The sequence below is a fragment of the Octopus sinensis genome, linkage group LG2 (genome assembly GCF_006345805.1).
Source record: "Octopus sinensis linkage group LG2, ASM634580v1, whole genome shotgun sequence".
In the NCBI taxonomy this organism is placed as follows: domain Eukaryota; kingdom Metazoa; phylum Mollusca; class Cephalopoda; order Octopoda; family Octopodidae; genus Octopus; species Octopus sinensis.
The window spans coordinates 21,096,629-21,114,113 of NC_042998.1; the positions used below are offsets into that span (position 1 = coordinate 21,096,629).

Consider the following 17,485-nt stretch of genomic DNA (forward strand, 5'->3'; position numbering starts at 1 on the left):
AAAAAATTTGCGCCAGCCTTTTAATCGTCAATGTGTTGCCGTCCATGATGAAGTAGTTTTGAATGCTTGCTATGGTGAGTCTACTGTCGTGAGAAAGAATCACTTCAAAACTTGGTGTTTACGAATTTTCTTTTACATCAAGTTCAAAATTTTACGCCAGCCGTTAAACTGTCAATACGTTGCTGTCCGTTGTTAAGAAATGCCAGCCATGGTGACTCTACTATCCTCACATTCTATCCCTTCAAACTTTGGTTTCCAATATTTTATTACTTTTATTCAGCTCGCAAGTTCGTCTGTCCCTTTTAAATGTTAGCGTTTTGCTGTCTGCTTTGAAGCAGACCTTTCCGTTGCCACTGCCTGATATTTATGATTGATCTTTCTAAATATTTTATTTCTCAACTTACTCAAGATCTTTTGTTGTTTATAAATGGGAGAGAGATAGATAAAGATAGAGAGTAAGAGAAAGCGAGGGAGAGTCCGAGAGAAAGAAAAGTAAGAGAGTGGGAAAGTGAGAGAGAAAGGAGAGAGAAACAAAGAGGGAGAATCATCATCATCATCATCATCGTTTAACGTCCGTTTTCCGTGCTAGCACGGGTTGGACAGTTTGACCGGGGTCTGGGAAGCCAGGAGGCTGCACCAGGCTCCAGTCTGATCTGGCAGTGTTTCTACAGGTGGATGACCTTCCTAACGTCAACCACTCTGTGAGTGTAGTGGGTGCTTTTTTCGTGCCGCCGGCACAGGTGCCAGGGGTGCTGGCAGTGGCAACGATCGGTTGGTGCTTTTTACGTGCCACCGGCACAGAAGCCAGTCAAGGCGGCGCTGCAATCGGCCACGTATTTTTTTTAGGTGCTGAAAGGAAGCAACAGAAAGTAACAACCACACTCTTACCCGCGCGTAGAGCGGGTCACCTTCAGCTAGTTGCTCTTATAAAAGTAGATATTTTACCAAAGCTGCGAAATGTCATGCTTTCTCTTTGTCAATCACTACTTAGGTGTTAGAGCTTTTATATGTACACTAGATTAATAGAAACCTTAATTATATGGGCATCGTAAGTTGGCCGAGGTGTAAGAGACTGGACCAATCAGGACTCACGCCATTAGCCACAAAGAATAATCTCTACTCTAAGCTACTAAGAATGCGTGTGGCAACTTGAAGATCAACCCACCACACGCGATAGACTGGCAGTTGCACGGGCGCGAAAGCTACGTTGTTGTCCTCATTCCGTAAACGGTGTCTTTTAACGGGTGGAGAGCTGAACCATCCTGGGGTACAGAAGATTCGCAATCTAGACTAGGGTCTGAAAATTTACCACACTATAGTGGGTTACACCATGGTTCCTCTGCTTTGTGGCAGAAGTAGGACGAAAGAGTGAGAGAAAGTTGTGGTGAAAAAGTACGGCGGGGTTCACCACCACCCCGCCAGTGCCTCGTGGAACTTGGGTGTTTTTGCTCAATAAACACTCACCACTGGGCCATTGCGCCTCCACACTGTTGTGGTTGAAATACTTAGAGTGGTTATTGTTAGATATGATGGAACAGGATTTTGAAGTGTTGCCTTATACAAGAAACCTTACCATTTACTTAAAGGGTTTGTGTTTTGCTTCTTCTTTACAACCATTGGCCACAAAATGCTCGTCTAATGAATAAAGAAACAGCAGTCAACTAAATCCCTCTCTATAACATTGATGGCTTTGTGGCAAATTTGTTATTATTACTACTTTTATCGCTTTTTTCCTTTTAGAAGCATATTGATTTCAAATTTTGGGGGTAGGAGATATTCGATTACATCGATCCCAATCGGGTCATCCCGAAAGGATGTACGGCTAAATCAACCTCGGAGGAATTTGAACTCAGAGCGTAAACACGGATTAAATGCTGCTACGAATTTTGCCTGGCGCGCTAACGATTCTTATTTCTTTATTGCCCACAAGGGGCTAAACCCAGAGGGGACAGACAAGGACAGACAAAGGTATTAATTCGATTACATCGAAAGGCATTTAGTCGATTACATCGACCCCAGTGCGTAACTGGGGAATAATTGAAAAAAATTTATTATAAGAATTGAATTTCTTCCAAGAAGTGTTCATATTCTACTTACTTTATCTGCATATATTATAGCAGGGATACCCGTTGGGAAAAAGCAGAAAAAGGTGACAAGAATTGCTGCTACAATCTTATTTTCAGCGTAGGTGGTTTGTGGCTGTTGCGTGGTTATCTGAAATATATGTCAGTGAAATTACACGACAATCTAGGGATGATGATGATGATGATGATGATGATGATAATGATGATGATAACAATCCTTTCTACTATAGGCACAAGGCCTCAAATTTGTGGGGAGGGAACAAGTCGATTACATCAATACGCAGCGTTTTACTGGTACTTAATTTATTGACCCCGAAAGGATGAAAGGCAAAGTCTATCTCGGCGGGATTAAATAATAATGATAATGATGATGATGATGATAATAAATGCCCTGATGCAGTACAAGACAGTGGCTCTCGTGGCTCCTGATCTTAACTTATTGGAAGTGTTATCATGTACATTGTTTTGTCTTGGTATAAAAGATGGGCTACAGCAAATATTCTGCTCAATACCACAGATTTGCGTGTCAGTTGTTTGACCTTAACCAGTTGAGCATGTACCTTAGCGGCTGACAATATGTACATCTCTGATCACGAGCAGAAGTAGTGGGGTGAGCATCATAGCCGTGTGTTGAGAGGGATTCTTTGATGTTTGAATAATTCACCTCTGGAAACATGGGTGTTTCGTTCAACATCCTTAAACAACCCTTATTCAGGGACCTTTTGAGCGGGATGGGCTATTCGACCAGAAGAAAATTCTAACTGGGCCCCACTTGCAAGGTCATGTGCTGTTTATCTTGATATGAGATCACCATGTCGCGCACATATGGTTGTGATGCATGCGCCTAGTGTACCCTTATCAGACGGGTAGTCATGATGGGTATACTGGGCTTCGTATATTTTACCCCAGTGTCACTTTGATGGCATGCACTGCTCTGTTACTCAATAATAATAATAATAATATAATAATAATAATAATAATAATAATAATAATAATAATAATAATAATAATAATAATAATAATGGCTTCAAGCGAGAAATTGAAAGTATAAAAGCAAATGAAAAGAAAGCACCAACTGGAGGAGGAGAATACGAATGAAGCTGGTAAATACACGAAAAGAACTGGGGCAATTGAATAGGATAATGAGGGGAGAGTTCAAGAATAAGGTAGTAATAAGAAAATTGAAAGGTCAGAACAGGTTAGAAGAAAGGGAAAAATCAAATAGCATATGAAGAATTGACACAAAAGGTGACAACATTAAAGATATGATGCTAGATGCAAAGGTTTCGAATAGAATATACTGCTCCGATCATATAGAAGGCGTCTATATGAGGAAATAGGCGGAGACCAACACCAGGAACTGATTCCAAATGCAGAAGAAAGTGAAGAATTTTTAGGATGGCTGTGGAACAGAACTGTGGCTAAAGAGTGGCTAACAAAGGTGGAAAGACAACTTGCAACTGATCCAAGAGAAAAGGACGTCAGAATTAATCTATATACAGTGAGACAAAAGTTTAAAAAATAGCAAATTGGAAAGGACCAAGCGCAAATGGTTATTGGCTGAAGAACTTTATACAGTTGCTTGAAAGGATCGCTGCGCAACTGGATGGCTGCCTGCAGCAAGGTCACGTCCTTGCCTAGTTGACAAGTGGACGAAAGTTGCTATGCCTCAAGGATCCATTGAAAGGGAAATTGGTAAAAATAACTGGTTTCAAATTTTGGCATGAGGCCAGTAATTTCGAGGCAGGTGATAACTTATTTTACCGATCGCGAAATGGATGAAAGGCAAAGTCGACCTCGGCGGAATTTGAACTCAAAACGTAACGACGGGCAAATACCTATTTCTTTACTACCCACAAGGGGCTAAATACAGAGGAGACAAAACAAGGACAGACAGACGGATTAAGTCGATTATATCGACCCCAGTGCGTAACTGGTACCTATTTAATCGACCCCGAAAGGATGAAAGGCAAAATCGACCTCGGTGGAATTTGAACTGAGAACGTAGCGGCAGACGAAATACCGCTAAGCATTTCGCCTGGCGTGCTAACGATGCTACCAGCGTCTGCCTTAATAATAATAATAATAATAATAATAATAATAATAATAATAATAATAATAATAATAATAATAATAATAATAATAATAATAATAATTATTATTATTATTATTATTATTTACAGAGAGTGGCGAAGTCGGAGACTTGTAAAATCCTTTGGCATTTCCCAATCCAAACAGATCAGGTGCTAGAGCATAACAGACCGGACCGAGTGGTGGTGGACAAGGTGCGCCACATATGCTGTATAGTTGATGTTGCATGTCCCTTTGACCCACGAACAGTCAAGAAGAAAGCGAAAAAAAAAAATAGAGAGATACAACCTTCATAAGTACGAAAGAGCGAGAAGTGACTCAATTGATCGAAGCAAGGTGGCTGCTCTACTAAGCACGTCACTCCGAACGGCAAGTCGAGTCGTATACAAGCGATCCCTTTCCCCTCGATCTTACTAAAAACTAATAATCATTTCTAACATATGCATAAGGTCACAAATTAAGAAAAAAGTAAATTAGGAAAAGACATTATTCGATTTTATAGACCTCATTAGTGAACTGGTATTTATTTTAACAATACTCTGAAGATTAAAGACGATGTTGAACTAAGGCAGGATTTGAACGTAGAATATAGAGAACCGAAATAAATACCGCAAGGTATTTGTCCTACATTCTACCAATCCACTGCCTGAATGAAAAATAATAGCAAACATCACTTGTTTGCTAAATGCGGGCGTGTCTGTGTGGTTTTCTTGTCAACCACATGGTTCCAGCTTCAATCCCATTGCGTGAGACCTTGGGCGAGTGACTTCTACTATAGCCTCAGGCCGACCAAAGCTTTGTGAGTGGATTTGGTAGATGGAAGCTGAAAGAAGCCAGTCGTTTATATATAAAATTTGACCTCGTGTGTACCGTTGGCGATTTTTTTCCTCTGTCTTCCCTTCTCTGGATCTTTCCTTCTCCTATGTTTCCGACGAAGAGCTCCGCTCGAAACGTTAAACCCTCCTTCTTTCCTTCTTTCCTGAGCGTCCAATAATACTATATTTGTTCCACGTCCTCGCGTTGTTGTGTTTTCTTGTGCTTTCTTGTTTGGATTAACTATATATATATATATATATAATATATATACATACATATACATATATATATATATATATATATATATATATAACATATATATATATATATAGTATATATATATATATATATATATATATATATATATACTTTTATTAAAAGTAGCAGAAATATCACAAAAATGTTACTCGGAGTTTCAAGATCCTACTCGTCGGATAGTTTTGTTACATATACGTAAATGTCGAACAAGGAGAAGGACTGCTCAATACCGCATTGGTGGATAAAATTTCTTTATTTGTGTATTAAGGCTACCATTGGTTTCATGTTTGAAAAAATATCTTAATATCTTAACAATTTTTCAAGCCGGCCCCCCCGCAACCGCTCGACATGTTTATGTCCCTGTAAATTAGCAGTTCGGCAAAAGGGACGATTGAATAACTACCAGGCTTAAAAAGAATAACTACTGGGGTCGATGCATTTGACAACTCACACACACCACACACACACACCACACACACACACACACACACCACACCACACCACACACACACACACACACACACACACACACACACAAACACACACACACACACACGCATACACACACACACACATGGAGACCTATAATTGTACATCGCTCTAAAGCGCTAACTCACAAAAATGAATTAAATATTAGATAACCAGATATTGATAAAATGTTCACGAAACCGAAATACATATTATGATAGATATAAAGATAAGATCGATTGAAAATTCTCGGTAGTAATTTCCCAGCAGAATCACAACCCAATAATTGCACGGAATTTAAATGTCAGATTTCTATTTAGGGAAAATAAAGAGGAAAACAGTAGTAGTTGTAGTAGTAGTAGTAGTAGTAGTAGTAGTAGTAGTAGTAGTAGTAGTAATAATAATAATAATAATAATAATAATAATAATAATAATGATATAATAATGATAATAATAATAATAAATAATATAATAATGATAATGATAATAATAATAGTAATAATAATAATAATAATGATGATAATAATATAAAATAATAATAATAATAATATATAATAATAATTATAAAATAATGATAATGATAATAATAATAATATAATAATAATAATAATAATATAATAATAATAATAATGATAATAATAATAATAATAATGATAATAATAATAATAATGATATAATAATAATAATGATAATAATAATAATAATGATAATAATAATAATAGTAATGATAATAATAATGATAATAATAATAATAATAATGATAATAATAATAATAATAATAATAATAATAATAATAATAATAATTATAATGATAACAACGGATCATGATAAAACGATGACAAGAAAAAACCCTTCATGGCAAATACTGGGTTAAACTAAATAGAAAAGAAATATACAAAGCAAAATTCCAACAATGGTTGAGAAGCTCAGAACTCTAAGCAGTGCCTGAAGGATTTTCAATTGCAGCACAAGACCAAAGCCTCCCCACCAGAAATTGCCAAAAGACATATAATGAAAAGAAACATTGCAAGTAACTGCAGAATATGTGGAGACGGACAAGAAACAATAAATCATATTGTCTTTGGCTGCCCAGTCCTGGCTTAGAAGGAATATATTCACAGACACGATAGAGTTAGGACCTATATACACTGGAAACTATGCCAACACTATGGAATAACAACAGAAGAAAGATGGTAAAGGCACACACCAGAAAAGGTCACAGACAACGAGAAATGAACCATACTCTGGGATATGCCATTACACACATAGAAATTAAGGCCTATAGGCCAGATATAGTTGTTAGAGCTAACCAGGGGAAAAATGCTTTCTAATCGATGTATCAATACCAGCAGATGACAATATTTGTCTAAAAGAAACGGAGAAAATTTCAAAATACAAAGATCTGGATATAGAGGTAACACGAATGTGGAGTCAAAAAACAGAAACAATTCCTATCATAGTAGGTGCATTATGGATGATAAAAAATATTCAGATAAATACATAACAAAAACACCAGGACTAACAAGTAAATATAACATACAGAAAACAGCACTACTAGGCACCGCGCACATCGTGCGTAAAACACTTTCAATACAGTAAAAATAAGAGCATCACAACAAACCACAGCACGTACTCAAGGCACACAGAGCTGCGTTCGGTAGTGCAATGAAAGCACGTGATAAAACTACTGCATGATAATAATAATAATGATGATGATGATGATTATAATAATAATAATAATATAATAATAATAATAATAATAATAATAATAATAGTAATAATAATAATAATAGTAATACAAGGCCTACAAAGAGCAACTCTGTGGAAATCACGGCCTATAAAGAGCAAAGACGTGGTATCAGCAAACCTCAGAAGGAGTCACCGAAAACGAGAATTGCAAAATTCTGTGGGTTGCAATGATTCAGTGCGAATATCTGACCAGACATCGGAAACCGGACATTGTTGTGGTGAATAAAAAAGAAAGAACATGTTTGATAATCGACATAGCATTCCCCAGTGACAACAGGATCAATGTGAAAGAAGAAGAAAAAATAAACTATGGCGATTTAAAGTGAGAAAAACCAAGGTTGTGATCGATGAAGAGAGTAGACATGATACCAATAGTAATTGGTGCACTTGGGAGTCTCAGCGCTCAGCTACCAACATGGCTGAAAAAGATTGGTGCAAGTGTGAAGGTAGAACATCTACAAAAATCAGCATTGCTTGGAACTGCAAGAATTCTTCGCAGGGTTTTAGAAGCATGACCAGTAAACAAGTGTCACCTTAGTCTGCTGGCTGTGGACAGCTGACTCTTTCCATCATACCCAGCAAAATAAGCTGTGAGTTTTAATATAATAATAGTAATAATAATAATAATAATAATAATAATAATAATAATAATAATAATAATAATAATAATAATAAACAATCCTTTCTACTGAAGGTACAAGGCTTCAGATTTGGGGGAGGGAGCTAGTCGATTATATCGACCCCAGTACTAAACTGGTATTTATTTCATCGACCCCGAAATGGATGAAAGATAAAGTTGATAGACGGAATTTGAACTTAAAACGTAAGAGACGAAATACCTATTTCTTTATTACCCACAAGGGGCTAAACACAGAGGGGACAAACAAGGACAAACATAGGTATTAAATCGATTACATCGACCCCAGTGCGTAACTGGTACTTAATTTATCGACCCCGAAAGGATGAAAGGCAAAGTCGACCTCGGCGGAATTTGAACTCACAACGTAACGCAGACGAAATACCGCTAAGCATTTTGCCGAGCGTGCTAACGATTCTGCCAGTTCGCGCCTTATAATAATGATGATGATGATAACAACAACAACAACAACAACAACAACAGCAACAACAACAACAACAACAACAACAGCAACAGCAACAACAACAATAATAATAATCCTGTTTACTATAGGCACAAGGCACACACAGGAATTTGAACTCAGAACGTAGCGGCAGACGAAATACCTATTTCTTTACTACCTACAAGGGGCTAAACACAGAGAGGACAAACAAGGACAGACAAACGGATTAAGTCGATTATATCGACCCCAGTGTGTAACTGGTACTTATTTAACCGACCCCGAAAGGATGAAAGGCAAAGTCGACCTCGGCGGAACTTGAACTCAGAACGTAGCGGCAGACGAAATACCTATTTCTTTACTACCTACAAGGGGCTAAACACAGAGAGGACAAACAAGGACAGACAAACGGATTAAGTCGATTATATCGACCCCAGTGTGTAACTGGTACTTATTTAATCGACCCCGAAAGGATGAAAGGCAAACGTTTCTGCCAGCTCGTCGCCTTATAATAAATAATAATAGGTTGTAAATGATGATGATAATAATGATAATAATAATAATAATAATAATAATAATAATAATAATAATATAATAAAATAAAAAAAATGAAATCCAAACTAAAAATAGAACAGCAACGAACATGATAAAACGATGGCAAGAAAAGCCCCTTCATGGTAAATACTGGACTAAACTAAACGCAAAAGAAATAGACAAGAAAATCCCAGCAATGGTTGAGAAGCTCAGGACTCAAAGCAGAAACAGAGGGATTTTAATTGCAGCACAAGACCAAAGCCTCCCCACCAGAAATTACCAAAAACATGTAATGAAAAGAAATTTACAAGTAACTGCAGAATATGTGGAGATGGACAAGAAACAATAAATCATATTATCTCTAGCTGCCCAGTCCTGGCTAAGAAGGAATATATTCACAGACATGACAGAGTTGGAACTTACATACATTGAAGCTATGCCAACATTATGGAATAACAACAGAAAAAAGATGGTATAGGCACACACCAGAAAAGGTCACAGAAAACGAGAAAGCACCCATACTCTGGGATATGCCGATACACACAGATAGAGAAATTAAGGCCAACAGACCAGATATAGTTGTCAGAGACCATGAAGAAAAAAAATGCTTTCTAATTGAGGTATCAGTACGGCAGATGACAACGTGTCTCTAAAAGAAATGGAGAAACTCTCAAAATACAAAGACCTGGAAATAGAGGTAACTAGAATGTGGAATCTGAAAACAGAAACAATTCCTATCATAGTAGGTGCATTAGGCATGATAAAAAAATATTCAGACAAATACATAACAAAAACACCAGGACTACAAACACATATAACATACAGAAAATTGCACTACTAGCACTGCACACATCCTACGCAGAACACTTTCCATACAATAACCATCAAGCATCACAACAAATCACAGCACATACCCAAGGCACACAGAGCTGCGCTCGGTAGTGAAGTGAAAGCACGCTATAAAACTAAAATAAAACTACTGAATAATAATAATGATAAAATGTACTTACGATCACACTTTGTTGCTGTTGCTGTTGCTGGGGCTGTTGTTGTTGTTGTACATGGGTTTGTACATATGGCTGCTGTTGTTGTTGTTGTTGTTGTGCATAGGTCTGTACATATGGCTGTTGTTGCACAGGATAGTATGGGGTGTACCCAGGAGGTGAAAGATGTGTAAATGGTACTTGATGTGTAGTTGGTGGGGGATATCCAGCTGGTGGGAGATTGCTTATTGTTGGTCGATGCCCAGGAGCCTGTGTATATTGAGGTACCCGAAGAACCCCAATCTGGGGTAGCTCAACTTGCGGAGTCTCAGTTCCCTGATGTTCAGTTGCAGTATATTCGGGGGCGGATGGTGCAATGCTTTTCGTATAGTCCGGTGGACTATCAAGAGGTATCTCCATCATTCCTACGCCGCCTGTAAAATAAATTTGATTATTCGAGAGAATATTATATCTTTCTTCTTTTACTATGGCCAGGCTGGGGCATCACCTTGAAGGATTTTAGTCGAACGAATCGACCCTAGTACCTCTTTTCTTTAAAGCCTTATGCTATCGGTCTCTTTTGATGGAGCGTTGAGTTACGGGTATGTAACACCTGTTGTCAAGTGGTGATGGAGCAAAAACAGAAAAACTCTCTCTCTCTCACCCACTCACACACACACTATGCACACGCACACGCACGCACGCACACACACACACACACACACACACAGAGTCGTCTATGAATTCATAAGTCAGAAAATTATGCGCTTGTATATTTGTTAATAGAGTGGTTATATTAATAGAAGTAGAGCAACGGGCTCACAGTCATGAAGTAGAAAGTTCGATTCCTGGACCAGTCTATGTATTTTTTTTTTAACAAGACACTTTTATTTCATGTTTTTCCAGTTCACTGAGCTGCAGAAATTAGTTGAGACATCACTGGAGCCAAGCTGTATCGGCTTTTCCGTTTCCCTTGGATAACATCAGTGGCGCGAAGAGGGGAGGCTGGTATGCGTGGGCGACTGCTGATCTTCCATAAGGAACCTTGCCCGAACTTATGTCTCGGAGGGGAACTTTCTAGGTGCAATTCCATGGTTATTCATGACCCAGGGGTCTCATTATAATGTGGGGCGTCATCGTTAAAAGACTCTTTGCTTGACGATAGTTTGGAGATTTTTCTGCTGACGCTCTTTCTGAATGGTATGGCTGGATGACAGGAAACTGACTCAACATATGATAGCCTCAAATTCGGCTTCCTAAAGGGTCTATAAGCACCAGACTCCAAATCGAAGGTCACATCAAGGAAATCCACCGTTTTCGTGACTTGAAATTCAAGGGCATTCAATGGTGCCGGTGAAGACCTTTCTAAGCCTATCGAGTGTATGGAAGTTTGCCCGTCTCGATATTTACTGCACGTCATCCCCGAAGAAGCCAGAGCTTATGGAGTGGAACTTTTTTTTGAGTAAATCTTGGGCGAAAAAACCCAACGATATCACACATGTCAGCACTGTCAAAAGTGGCCATTGCTATATTGAAGGAGCGTTTTGGGTCTGTGCGCTTGGCTCACGCCAATTCCTTACACTCCCACCCCCGAAAACTCTGCACACAGATATAGTAGCACTGCACACATTCCAATTCTTTCATCTCATTTGTTTTTAATTAATTATATGAATTACTCTTCTTCATAAATGTCCTCTACTTTTTGTATTTATAAATAAAAACAAACATCTGGAGGAATATATAATATGCCTGAAAAAGTCTGTTAACGCAAACATTTCTGCAAACTCTGTAAAACAAAATATTACAAATGAGAAACAAAAAGCATTACAATGTCTACAAGACGACTCCTCTATAGTTATTAAAGAAGCAGACAAAGGAGGAAACATTGTAATAATGGATAAGACCCATTACAGGGAAATGATCTTAGAACAACTTAATGACCTGTAATTCTACAGAAAATTAGATAACAATACTGATAAACAAGCTATGAACAAACCTGGTAAATTTGCCAACAAACCCAAGGCTGATTTAACAAAAAAGGAGTTGAATTATCTCACTAATTCTGAAGTGAAAACGAGTATCTTTTGTGGACTTTCCAAAATCCATAAACTCTAACAAATCAACAACAGCTTAAAAGGCCTCCATACTCTATATATAAAAATATTCCCACACCAACTGATCTCAAATTGCGCCCGATTGTTGTAGGACCAGCATCCAGCACCCAAAGATTACGTAACTTGCTTGACATAATTTTAAAACCTTTATGCAGATTACTTCCTAGTTTCAACAGAGATGACACAGACTTTTTAAACCATATCCCAGAACGGAAAGATAAAGAGATAGTATTAGTTAGCTTTGACTTAAATAGTCTCTACACAAATATCCCCCATATATATCTGCACAAGAAGCAGTAGAATTCTGGATAAACAAACACTCAAAGAATCCAGGAGTGATTCTCTAAAGAATTTAGAGTTGAAGGTTTACGAATACAAGGCACTGCGATGGGGCGGGATTCGCACCAACATTTACCACACCAGTAATAGGATACTTCGAAGAAAAATTCTACACCCAATCCAGAACCACTTTTGATCACCACTTCCAAACCTATCGTATAGGAAACTGGAAAGGATTCCTAGATGACCCTTCATATTTTGGAACCGAAGTAAGGAGGAACTTACAAAATTTCTGAAATTAATGAATAGCATTCGTGTCTCAATCCAATTAATTATGGATACGAATGAAAAGAACTACTCTTTCTGGATATTCTGATTAAAAAAACCAAAAAAAAAAAAAACAAAAAAAAAACAAACAAACAAACGTGACAGTTACAACTGACCTTTACTACAAGAACATAGATACACAGCAATATTTAGATTTTAGTTCTCACCAGCTTTTCCATACAAAATGGAACACACCATTTATTATGGCAAGGCGCATATGCTCAATAGTCACAGATACTGTTAGGCAAGAGAATCGACTATATACATACGACGAGCTTCTTTCAGTTTCCGTCTACCAAATCCCCTCACAAGGTTTAGGTCGGCCCGAAGCTATAGCAAAAGAAACTTGCCCAAAGCGCTGCATAGTAGAACTGAACCCGGAACCATGCGGTTGGGAAGCAAATGCCTTACCACACAGCCACTGCGTGGTACCTTGGGCGAGTGTCTTCTGCAGTAGCTTCGGGCCGACCAAAGCCTTGTGAGTGGATTTGGTAGACGGAAACTGAAAGAATCCCGTCGCATATATATCTTTTACTCTTTTACTCTTTTACTTGTTTCAGTCATTTGACTGCGGCCATGCTGGAGCACCGCCTTTAGTCGAGCAAATCGACCCCGGGACTTATTCTATCGGTCTCTTTTGCCGAACCGCTAAGTGACGGGGACATAAACACACCAGCATCGGTTGTCAAGCAATGCTAGGGGGACAAACACAGACACACAAACACACACACACACATATATATATATACATATATACGACAGGCTTCTTTCAGTTTCCGTCTACCAAATTTACTCACAAGGCATTGGTCGGCCTGGGGCTATAGCAGAAGACACTTGCCCAAGATGCCACGCAGTGGAACTGAACCCGGAACCATGTGGTTGGTAAGCAAGCTAATTACCACACATCCACTCCTGCGCCTATGTATATGTATATGTATATTTGTGTGATCTAGTAAGTACTTTGTTAACTTTGGAGAGAAGATTTTTTTAAAAGTTCCTTGTTAACTTTTCTGGAGAACTTTCTCGCATTCGTTGGTGGCGGTTGTCAAATTGATCTTTAGGTTGTGTTGTGTGATTCTATATATAAGAGATTTGGGTATGTCTGGGGGTAGTGCTGGGGCTTGTTAATAATAAGTGTGAGAATGAAGGAGCTGTTGATGAACCAGAGCCGAAAGAAAATGGTGAATAGTGGCACCTTGGGCAAGTGTCTTCTACTATAGCCTCGGGCCGACCAAAGCCTTGTGAGTGGATTTGGTAGACGGAAACTGAAAGAAGCCCGTCGTATATATGTATATATTTATGTACGTGTGTGTGCATGTTTGTGTGTCTGTGTTTGTCCCACCCCCCAGCATCGCTTGACAACCGATGCTGGTGTGTTTACGTCCCCGTAACTTAGCGGTTCGACAAAAGGGACCGATAGAATAAGTTCTAGGCTAACAAAGAATAAGTCCTGGGGGTCGATTTCCTCGACTAAAGGCGGTGCTCCAGCATGGCCACAGTCAAATGACTGAAACAAGTAAACGAGTAAAAGAAAATAAAAGCAAGATAATTGATTGAGGGTGGGGTTAGGAGGTGGTAGGTGTGTTTAAGGAGTGTTCTATGAAGGGCATGTGAAAGTGTCCTCCTGTTGGTCCCATTTGAATAGTTGACCTTTGGTGGAAAATATAATGGTCAGATGTTTTTCAAATTTTTTTTATGGCTTAATCAACTTAATTTTATAAAGGGCGCAGGAGTGGCTGTGTGGTAAGTAGCTTGCTAACCAACCACATGGTTCCGGGTTCAGTCCCACTGCGTGGCATCTTAGGCAAGTGTCTTCTGCTATAGCCCCGGGCCGACCAATGCCTTGTGAGTGGATTTGGTAGACGGAAACTGAAAGAAGCCTGTCGTATGTATATATATATATATATATATGCGTGTGTATGTGTGTGCATGTGTGTGTGTTTGTGTTTGTCCCCCTAGCATTGCTTGACAACCGATGCTGGTGTGTTTACGTCCCCGTTACTTAGCGGTTCGGCAAAAGAGACCGATAGAATAAGTACTGGGGTCGATTTGCTCGACTAAAGGCGGTGCTCCAGCATGGCCGCAGTCAAATGACTGAAACAAGTAAAAGAATAAAGAGAGTAAGCCTTAGTAATTTTATACATTAAAGATGAGTTTAGGTGAGTGTGTGTGCGTGTGTGGTTGTGTGTGTGTGTGTGTGGGGGGGTGCTAATGAGGTGTAAGACAGATGTCTTTTGATAAAAAGGGATGATAGCAGAGAGAAAGAGAGAAGGAGAGAGAGAGTGAGAGAGAGAAATATAAGGTTAGTTTTGGAATGTTTGTTGATAGAAATGTATTTTTTATATCTTTATTTCCTTTATCACACACATACATATGCATATATATATATAGGGAGAGTTTACGAAAAAAACAAAAAACACGAAGACAGGTGGTGTACAAAACAAACAGACGTATTAGTATAACGCTCAGGAATAGAAAAAGTCTTTTGCGTTTCGAGCCTACGCTCTTTACAGAAAGGGACACAGAAAACAAGGAGAGAAAAAAACTGTGTAGTGGCTAACGATCTATCATGGCGTATACACATATATATATATATATATATATATATATATATATATATATATATATATATATAACGGGAAGCTTTATGAAAATAAACAAAAGACGAAGGCAGGTGGAATACAAACAAACAATTGTATTAGTATGGCGCTCAGGAATATAAAAAAAACAACAAGTCTTTTACGTTTCGAGCCTACGCTCTTCAACAGAAAGATACACAGAAAAGAAACAAGGAGAGAAAAAAATGCGTGCAGAAGCTAGCGAATCAACATGGTGATCAACATGGCGATATATATATATATATATATATATATATATATATAAACATATACCTATATCTATGTGTGTGTGTCTTTGTGTCTGTGTTTGTCCCCGGTACCGCCTGTCAACCGGTGTTAGTGTGTTTACGTCCCTATAACCTAGCGTTTCGGCTTAAGAAAATGTAAGTACTGATGTCTATTCATTCGGCTATAAATGCCTCTAGGAACTAAAACAAGTAACACACACACACACACGCACGCACACCCACCCACACGCACGCACACGCGCGCGCGCACACACGCGCGCGCGCGCACGCACACCACACACACACACACACACACACACTCGTATATTATATGCTTGCCTGGAGTCAAGAAAAAAAGCACCTTTTTGATGTAAATAATTTTTGGTGTTAACATGGTCCGATTTGAATTTTTTTCTTCTACGGAACGAAGAGCAAGCCTTCTTCTATCATACTCTCAATTTTGGTCAACTTGCGCCGCAGAGTCTCGGAGGAGATAGTGTTAGTTGAAGGCTACCTAACCTGTCATACACAGACAACGTCAGCTTTATATACAGAGAGATTACATACCTATATCTTCAATGTCCGTAAATTCTGGTTGCTTGCTTGTAATACGTCAGCAATAGGAGAGTTAAGTAAGGAAATCCCGAAAAATAAGCAGAACAACTTTTGACTCAAAGGTAAAATAATTTATTTGGTTTTATAAACTTTTTACAGCGACTTATATAACTTTGCCACGGTAACATCACTAGATATATGCTTTTATTTTATTGGAAGAAAGTTTTCGATTTATGCGCACTCTATCTATTCAGGTGCAAGACTTGACCAACAGGTTATTTCATGCGATTAATATTCGTGGAAATTATCAACACACACACACACACACACACACACACACACACACACGCGCACACACACACACACACACACACACACACACAACACACACACACACACACACACGCACGCATATTTTAAATTTGTTCATGGGAAACATTTTGAGTAGGCAAATAAAACTCGGTTCTATTATGCCGGAACCGGTTTTTCGGCGTTGATTCGAGCTGCACTGACAAAATGTGGGATACATATAATAATAACAACAATTTAATTATAAGCATTTAATGTAACACTAATTGCGTTTCCACAAACAACATGTCTCTTAAGATACATAGGCGCAGGCGTGGCCGTATGGTAAGAAGCCTGCTTCCCAACGTAGTTCCGAGTTCAGTCCACTGTGTGGCACCTTGGGCGAGTGTCTTCTATTATAGCCTCAGGTCAACGAAAATCTCGTGAGTATACATGGTAGACGGACAGGAGCCCGTCATATATATATATATATATTATATATATATATTATATATATATATATATATATATATATGCATATATAATATGTATATCCATATATATATGCATATACATATATATATATGCATATACATATATATATATGGATATACATACATACATATATATATATATATATATATATATATATATATATATAATATATATTATATAATATATATGTATATGCATATATATATATGTATATATATGTATATATATATATATATATATATATATGTTTATATATATATATGTATATATATATGTGTATATTATATATATATGTATATGTATAATATATATATATTATATATATTATATGTATATATATACATACATACATACATACATACATACATACATACATACATATTATATATATATATATATATATATATATATCTATATATACATATGCACAATGGCTGGCTACAGGACGTCACCAAGAGTAACAACATGAAATACGAAAACAATGAGAGAAACAAATGAAAAATAGGACAAGTAACATAAAGAA

The 17,485-nt window shown here is 37.9% G+C and overlaps 1 protein-coding gene across 1 annotated transcript in view; it reads right to left on the reverse strand.

Moving 5' to 3' along the window:
• LOC115223026 (uncharacterized protein DDB_G0288467-like) overlaps positions 1-16,427 on the reverse strand; it is a 29,613-nt gene extending 13,186 nt beyond the window's left edge. Inside the window, exons 1-3 of the mRNA XM_029793456.2 lie at positions 16,192-16,427; positions 10,087-10,493; positions 2,098-2,214 (exon numbers count right to left, since the gene is read on the reverse strand). Of these exons, the coding sequence (XP_029649316.1) occupies positions 2,098-2,214; positions 10,087-10,482 (513 nt within the window). The 5' untranslated portion in view covers positions 10,483-10,493; positions 16,192-16,427. The remainder of the gene's footprint in view (positions 1-2,097; positions 2,215-10,086; positions 10,494-16,191) is intronic.
• Between the last annotated feature and the right edge of the window lie 1,058 nt (positions 16,428-17,485).